The 7,884-nt window shown below is 38.4% G+C and overlaps 1 protein-coding gene across 1 annotated transcript; it reads left to right on the top strand.

Moving 5' to 3' along the window:
• The first annotated feature begins 4,181 nt into the window (after nucleotides 1–4,181).
• Nucleotides 4,182–5,491, top strand: LOC107823554 (uncharacterized). Its single transcript, XM_016650230.1, has 3 exons — nucleotides 4,182–4,356; nucleotides 4,434–5,044; nucleotides 5,186–5,491. The coding sequence occupies exons 1-3, from the start codon at nucleotides 4,182–4,184 to the stop codon at nucleotides 5,489–5,491; spliced, it is 1,092 nt and encodes a 363-aa protein (XP_016505716.1).
• Nucleotides 5,492–7,884: the final 2,393 nt, after the last annotated feature.

Below are 7,884 nucleotides of genomic sequence, written 5' to 3'. Positions count from 1 at the left end.
TACCATTGGTGCGCGAGGCTTTGTTGACCTGTTGCGCGCCATGCAACCCCGTGTCCGCTTGAATTGATCCAAATGCATTATTGGGGTCCTGTGGTGTCGCTCCAACCTCTGGAGCAGCCATACTATCTTCGCTATGACTTTCGGGGTAGTCGTTCTCGATTTTGCTTACCTAGTTGGGCGTTATCCTAGAATCAAAAGATCTTTGGCAAGAAAAAGCGTGAAAGATAATGTGCGTTTGTGTGACGAAACCAGCAAGAAAATAATCACTATTATTTTTAGCCCCATGGTGGGCGCTAAACTGTTTACCGTGGAAATGGTAACAACAATTAAATTTGTAAATGGGATTCTAAAAATATGTGATCTATTCCTGAGCTAGTTTTTAGAGTAGTTGATGCTAAGAATGCTAAGTATAATGATGAAAAGTGAGCTAAAACGAGGAAGTAATCAAACCAAAGGGGCCTGTTGCCCGGATGCAAAGTCGGTCGACGGGGGCCAAGGTTTGAGCCGAGCTTGGGCTACCGAGGGCAGTCAGGAATGGGGTAAAAAGTAGAGATATGATCGAACAAGGCTCTATGCTACCAATATTGAACGATATAGTGAAGAACAAGTAAAAGAATGATAAATGCTAAAACGGCGTCGGGCCAGTGAGAGCAAACAACTTAGAAGAAACGAGAGAGAGAGGGAGATTATTGCACTTGTGGAGAAATGGAGCAACATCAGCCCCTTACAAAATGGTATGGGTTCCCCTTATATATGCGAAGGAACACGGTATGGTACAGAGTTCATTAAATGTAAAGATGTGGGGATGGGATGGCTAGACGTGATGTCTCAGCATAGGCTCCGGATAGGCTGAGCCTGTCAGACGTAGCCATGTGCCTAGGGGGCTTCCCCCTCTGTCCTGGCTTCGTTCCTTCTTTCCTCCGAGACGGGCTTCGACGAGCCCCGAGGCTGAGAACTCGGTCATGGCCTCCCGCCCTCGGGGTCCCACGGCATGCTTCCGAAATGTCTTGATAGCGAGAAATAAAGTCTTCTAATTTCGCCATGTACACGATGTCAACTTAATAAATCATATCATTTGTGATGCACAATCCTAGTCATCTCAAACTCAGTGTCTCATATAATAACCTCACTTTGCAAACGTTTAGCATACCTGGCACCTCGTGCTCAAATATTTCTATCTCACTTTGTACAACGACGTTCTCATGTTACTCAGTACATAGGGTCCATAACCACTGCAATTAAGATGTTCAAGGAATCTCATTTACATAACATAAAGTAGAGTACATTTTCTAAACCAATTAGGAACTCAGCAAGAAAAGATGAAGTTATTATTAGAAATCATTTGAATAAAGAAAATACAATTTTCAAATAAAAATACAACATCAAATGATTTATTACCTTTAACATGGGATTTAATAAATTAAATTAGTAGAAATTCCTTTTTAAGTAAAATACAACCTCAAACGGTTTAAGGGAATTCAATTGAGAAACTAATTGAGTTAAAAATGTAACAATTATTGAAATTTGGAAGTATTGAAATATATATATAAATATGGCGAGGTATTGTAAATCTAAACAGTAAAACATTTGCATTGATAACAACAAATACAACGGAGAGAAAGTCACATAAAAGAACATAACTCCACACATAGATAGAAACTGGGGATCTACCAGGATACCATCCTGTAGTCCCCAAATATAAATATCCAGTGGATCTCCTGGGTGTCGTCCCGTAGTCCAACTCATACTGCGCGGGGATCTCCCAGAATACCGATCCGTAGTCCCAAATATAAATACCGAGTATTGGGGGAATCAACTGGGTGCAATCCCGTAGTTCCAATATAACAATGCAGGGGGATCTCCCGGAATACCGATCCGTAATCCCAAAGTAAACATACAGGGGGATTTCCCGGGATACCATCCCGTAGTCCCAAAATAAACACACAGCAGCAATACAAAGGATAATCAACAACAATCAAACAATCCAATAACATGAATTCCACCACCAATAGTATGAATACATGACAACACGAGAATCATGGAAAACCCAAGAAGCCCTTTAACCTTAACAAAACAACAAGTCGTAACATGCACGTGATAACTACGACAACTACAACAATTTGGACACATAGCATATATACACGGGGTCATAGAGGAATTTACAATTAAGAGATAACAAAATGATAAGGAGAACAATCGCTTCAATTAAGGCAAATAAGGTCAAGTAACAAGTAAGAGTTAGAGGGAAGCTAACAACATCGTATGGAGCATATAGAGATAAATTAAGCAATTAAGAAACTCAATCATAACGGAAATACTTCCCACATAATGAATATAAGGACCTAAGAAACCTAAAGGCAAATTTTTCACAAATAAGTCCGAGCACACACTCGTCACCTCGTGTGCACGGACTACAAATAGCATAGAAGACTCAAATCCTAAGGGGAAGTCCCCCCCCCACAAGGTTAGGTAAGATACGTACCTCAATCCATCAAATTCAATACTCAATTTAGCTTTTCCTTTACCGATTAATCAACGCTCGGCTCAATCTAGCAAAAAACAACTTGAATACATCAAACAATGCAAGAGAAAACAATTTCAATTGACAAAACTATGATTTTTATACAATTTGCAAAAAGTCAACGAAAGTCAACTCCCTAGGCCCGCACCTCGAAACCCGACAAAATTTACCAAAATCGAACAATTATTCCGCTACGAGTTCACCCATATAAAAATTATCTAATTCTGATACCATTTGGTCATTCAAATCATCATTTTACATTTTTGAAAGATTTCACAATTTTTCCCAAATGTTTCCTTTAGATTCTCATGAATTTGATGTTAAATCTAAGATATAATCACAAAATATAGTTGAAAATTGATTAGAGACACTTACCCAATGATTTGGAGAAGTTTGGGACCTTGAAAAATTGCATATGGAGGTGTAGGGTTTGAGAAAGTTGAAAAATGGGTGAAAATCCCGTCTAAAATCTCACTTAACAGGTCTCAGATGTCGCATTTACGACCCAGCGTTTGCAATTGCGAACCTTCGCAAATTGCAAACAAATCAAGTCTGGCAGAAGTCGCATTTGCGACAAAAAGCTCGCATTTGCGAACTGGGCATCGCAAATGCGATAAAAAAGTTCGCATTTGCGAACACACCAGAAACCATCCATTTTTCCCAACATGAAAATGAGCATAACTTCCTCATAAGATGTCCAAATTTGATAATTCTTTTTCCTATGTCTCCATAATTTTTATATGGATCTAATGGTTCAAACAAAACAAAATTTGGATATCATTTGCTCAATGTGGTATTATTTTTGCTTGAAGAAACGACGATGAAGCATCCAAAAACAAGCGCAGCATAGCCTAAACCTATGTGAAACTCACCCAAGCCCTCAGGGCTCCCAACTAAACATGCACACAAGTCTAAAAACATCATACGAACTTTTTTGTGAGATCAAATCATCAAAATAATATCAAAAACTATAAACTTAACCTCAAAACTCATGATTTTCTAACTTTTCAACCGGACGTCCAAATCACGTCAAATAAATTCCGGTTCTCACCAAATTTTACAAATAGGACTTAAATATCATAAAAAACTTGTACCGGGCTCCAGAACCAAAATACGGGCCCGATACTAACGAGTTCAAACATTAATTCATTTTTTTATTTCCTTTAAAAATCAACACAACAATTTTCTTCAAAAATTGTTTTCTAAGGCTGGGGACCTTGGAATTCAATTCCAGGCATACGCCCAAGTCCTATATTTTACCCTGGACCTTTCGGGATCATCGGTACACAGATCCGGATCCGTTTACCAAAAATATTGACCAAAGTCAACTAAAAACCAAATTTTAACTCTAGAAATTACTATATTTTTCATATTTTCACGTCCGAACTGCGCACGTAAGTCGATACACATAATATGAAGCTGCTCGTGACCTCAAACTACCAAACCAGATGCAGTTGCTCAAAACGACCAGTTGGGTCGTTACATATACACACCTAAAGACATACAAACTGACATGTTGTCGGATCATGGTGTCAACTTAACATACATGCAAGCTTGGAGAGCAAAGGAAAAGTCTTTGTAATTTTTGAGTTGTCATCCTGTTGATTCCTACAGTCGCTTGCCATGTTATTTGTATATTCTAGAGAAGACTTATCCGAGGATGGTACTTAAATTAAAGAAGACTAAAGATGACTGTTTATTGTGTGCATTTGTTGCGCTTAGTACATCCATCAAGGGTGGGAAGTATTGTAGGCCAATTGTAGTAGTTGATGGAATCATCTTGAAGTCGGCATATAGGGGAATAATGTTAACAGGTAGCACAATGGATGCAGCAGGTATTGTAGATTCATTGTAGAAATATTGTTGTAAAGTTGTCACCTTCTTGATTTTCTTTTTGCCACCTGTGTGATAGGTAGAATATTACCACTGGCATATGCTATTGTTGATTCAGAAAATAACATAGCATGGAATTGGTTTTTTGAGCAATTCAAACATCTGTATGGTGAAAAATCAAATATATGTGTTGTTTTGGACCGGAATGAGAGTATCTTGAAGGCAACATCTACTATTTATACTGGAATACCACATTATGCTTGCATGTGGCATATTTGGACAATTGTAAGGTCAAAGTTCAAGAAGGGTTATCTAAAGTTAAGCAAATTGTACTTTGCTCCGGCACGATCATACACAATTGATGAATTTAATGAAAGAATGTCAAAGATTGAAGAGATCGACACGCGTGTTAAAGCATACCTATACGATATTGGCTATCATAGATGGTCTCAGGTACATGCTATGGTGAACAGAACGTGGATGATGGCATCAAATATTGCAGAGTCATTGAATGCAGTAACAAAAAATGCAAGAGAGCTGCCCGTAGTAGAACTATTAGAGTACATAAGGACTCTTCTTGAAAGTTGGAATAATAAAAAGTTATTGAAAGCAAAGAGTACATTCACATACCTTGGGAAAAAATACAACAAAGAGTTGGAGGACAACATGACATTATCGCAGAAGATGAGAGTAAGCTATATCCAGTAACATCAGATCAATGTTTCCATCAAACTAAATATGTACTATTAATTGTAAATAAATTGTTATTTAATTGTAGTTATTTTATACATGTTACTGACAACTTATTGTGTGTTTGTAATTAAATTTTAGGTGAGGGCTTCCATAGAACACATCCATACAGTGATAGATGGTGTGAAGCGATTTATTGTTTACCTTCAAAACAAGAGATGTAGTTGTGGACAGTTCCAACTTCATGAACTTCCTTGTTCACATGCTTTGGCGGCTTTGAGGCACATGAGAGAGTCTTATGAAAACTATTGTTCTCCTTATTACACGAGGGAGAGTCTTTTGAAGACTTATGAAATACCAGTAGACCAGTTGCCTGATGAAAGCAAATGGAATGTGCCACAACATGTAGCTGAAGAAGTTGTAAAGCCACCTACTAGGAAAAGATAGCCAGGGAGACCTCAAAAACAAATATACAAACCATATGATGAAGTAAAAGCAAAGAAGTACAAGGTTTCATGTGAAAACTGCGGACTAGAAGGGCATAATAAAAGATCTTGTAAGAGTGCTCCCAAAAGGAAACAAAAATGGATAAAGTCGCTACAATTTTTTGATAGATTGTATTGAGGTGTTCTGGAGAATTATAGTTGAGTTTTAATTGTGTTGATAAATTGAATAAAGACTGTCTGCTATAATGAAATATTTTCAACTCTTAATGCAATTGGTTTGTGGTTGTTTTGTTTAACTACATTTCTTCAACCAACAACCTTAGGGTGGTGTAACGACCCGACCACTCGTTTTGAGAATTTGCACTTCGCTCACCAGTTCTCGAGAATGACAATGTATTATGACTTATGTAAATCATCGATTTTGGTTTTCAGGGTAATCCGAATGGATTTGGAAGAATAGTTGTCAGTTTGAAGCTTTAAATTTGAAAGGTTTGACCGAGTTTTGACTTTTTAGTATTCGATCTCGGATTTGGATTTTAATGATTTGGTTAGCTCTGTTAGGTGATTTTGGACTTGGGAACGCGTCCGGAATGTATTTTGGAGGTCCGTGGTAAATTTAGGCTTGAATTGGTGAAATTGGAAATTTGGCATTTTCCGGTCGACAGTGAAAATTTTGGTATCGGGATCAGAATGGAATTTTGGAAATTGGAGTAAGTCCATTCTGTCATTTGGGACGTGTGAGCAAAATTTCAGGTCATTCAGACGAGGTTTGGTAGACCTTTTGATCAAATTCGGAATTCGGAAGTTTTTAGAGTTCTTAGGCTTGAATCCGTGGTTAATTTGATGTTTTGATGTTGTTTTGAGTGTTTTGAAGGTTGGAACAAGTTTGAATGATGATATGGGATATGTTAGCATATTTGGTTGGGGCCCGATGGCCTCGGGTGAGTTTCGGGTAGTTATCAGAGTGTGTTTGGTATATGGGATATGTTGGCATATGGGATATGTTGGCATATTTGGTTGTTGCTGCTGCATTTTTCTTCTGCTGGTTTCCTTATATGTGATCACAAAAGTGGGGTCGTGATCATGTAGGTCTGTTAAGGGCAGCTGGGAAGTTGTTTTATATGATCGCCAATTGTGGTCTGCGATCACGAGGTCTATCAAGTTGGCCATTACGAACGCGTGGCTGAGGTTGTGTTTGCGAAGAAGGATTTGGAGCAGTCGTGAGGTTTAGGAATTTCTCTATGCGATCGCGTAGTGAGAGTCGCGTTCGCATTGTTTAGTGATCTTGTTATCCGTGATCGCATGTGTGTTTTTGTGATCTCGTAAATTGAAATAGAGTCGGTCATCAATTGTGCTTCGCGATCGTGAGGCTATTTCCACGATCACAGTGAAGGAATTTAAATTGCTGGGCAAAATATTTAAAAAGCCATTTTCGCGATTTTTGGCCATAGTTCACCATTTTTAGTCAGTTTTGGAGCTTCTTGGAGGAGATTGAAGAGGGAATTCAAGAGAACTTCTTTGAGGTAAGATTATCGAACCTAAAACTCGATCCTATGTTGATTCTTACTTGTTTAAACATGAAATTAGTAGGATTTAAAGCCTAAAATTGGGGAGTTAGGGCTTGAAATTGGACACTTTGATTTGAGGATTTGAGGGGTCATTTGTGGTCGGATTTTGATGTATTTGATATATATGAATCGGAGAAGTGGGCTCGGGGTCGGGTTTGGCCAATTTCAGGATTTTTGATGTAAATTGGTTATTTCTGAGAGAGCTTTGTTCCATTAGCATATTTGATGGTATGAATCTGAATTTGGTTAGATTTGGAGCAATTAGAAGCAAATTCGAGGGGCAAAAGTATCGTGGGCTAGAGTTTGGACCGGACTGAGGTAAGTAATGATTGTAAATGTTGTTCTGAGGGTATAAAACCCCGGATTTCACATCATTGTGCTACTTTGAGGTGACGCACACGCTAGATGATGAGCGTGGGGTCCTGCACCGTTGGGGATTGTGACTTGGTCTATCCCGTACTACTGTTAAGTCGTGTATTTGATTGAAAACTATTTGATATCATTGTGTTTTGGAAAGTATTGTTATGTTTGGGGTGGAATGCCATATTTGGGCCTCGTGCCAGCTGTTTTGGACCCTTATGGGGATTTTTAACTACTATTCCTCACTACTTTGACTTAGTAATTGTACTCAGTCATGCTGTGTTTTATTGATTTCCTAACTCAGCCTTATTTACTCAATTTTGATACTATAAATGATATTTTCAACTGAATGCTCTATTTTACTGATAGTCCGAGTGGCTTGTGAGGTTGATGGCTGAGAGAGGTCGAAGGCCTTATTGTGAGGTTAATGACAGAGAAAGACCGAGGGTCTGATTGTGAGGTTAAT

The sequence above is a fragment of the Nicotiana tabacum genome, chromosome 7, assembly GCF_000715075.1.
Source record: "Nicotiana tabacum cultivar K326 chromosome 7, ASM71507v2, whole genome shotgun sequence".
Classification (NCBI taxonomy): Eukaryota; Viridiplantae; Streptophyta; class Magnoliopsida; order Solanales; family Solanaceae; genus Nicotiana; species Nicotiana tabacum.
The sequence above is the reverse complement of the archived record's forward strand: the minus strand, read 5'-3'. Positions and strand labels throughout refer to the sequence as shown.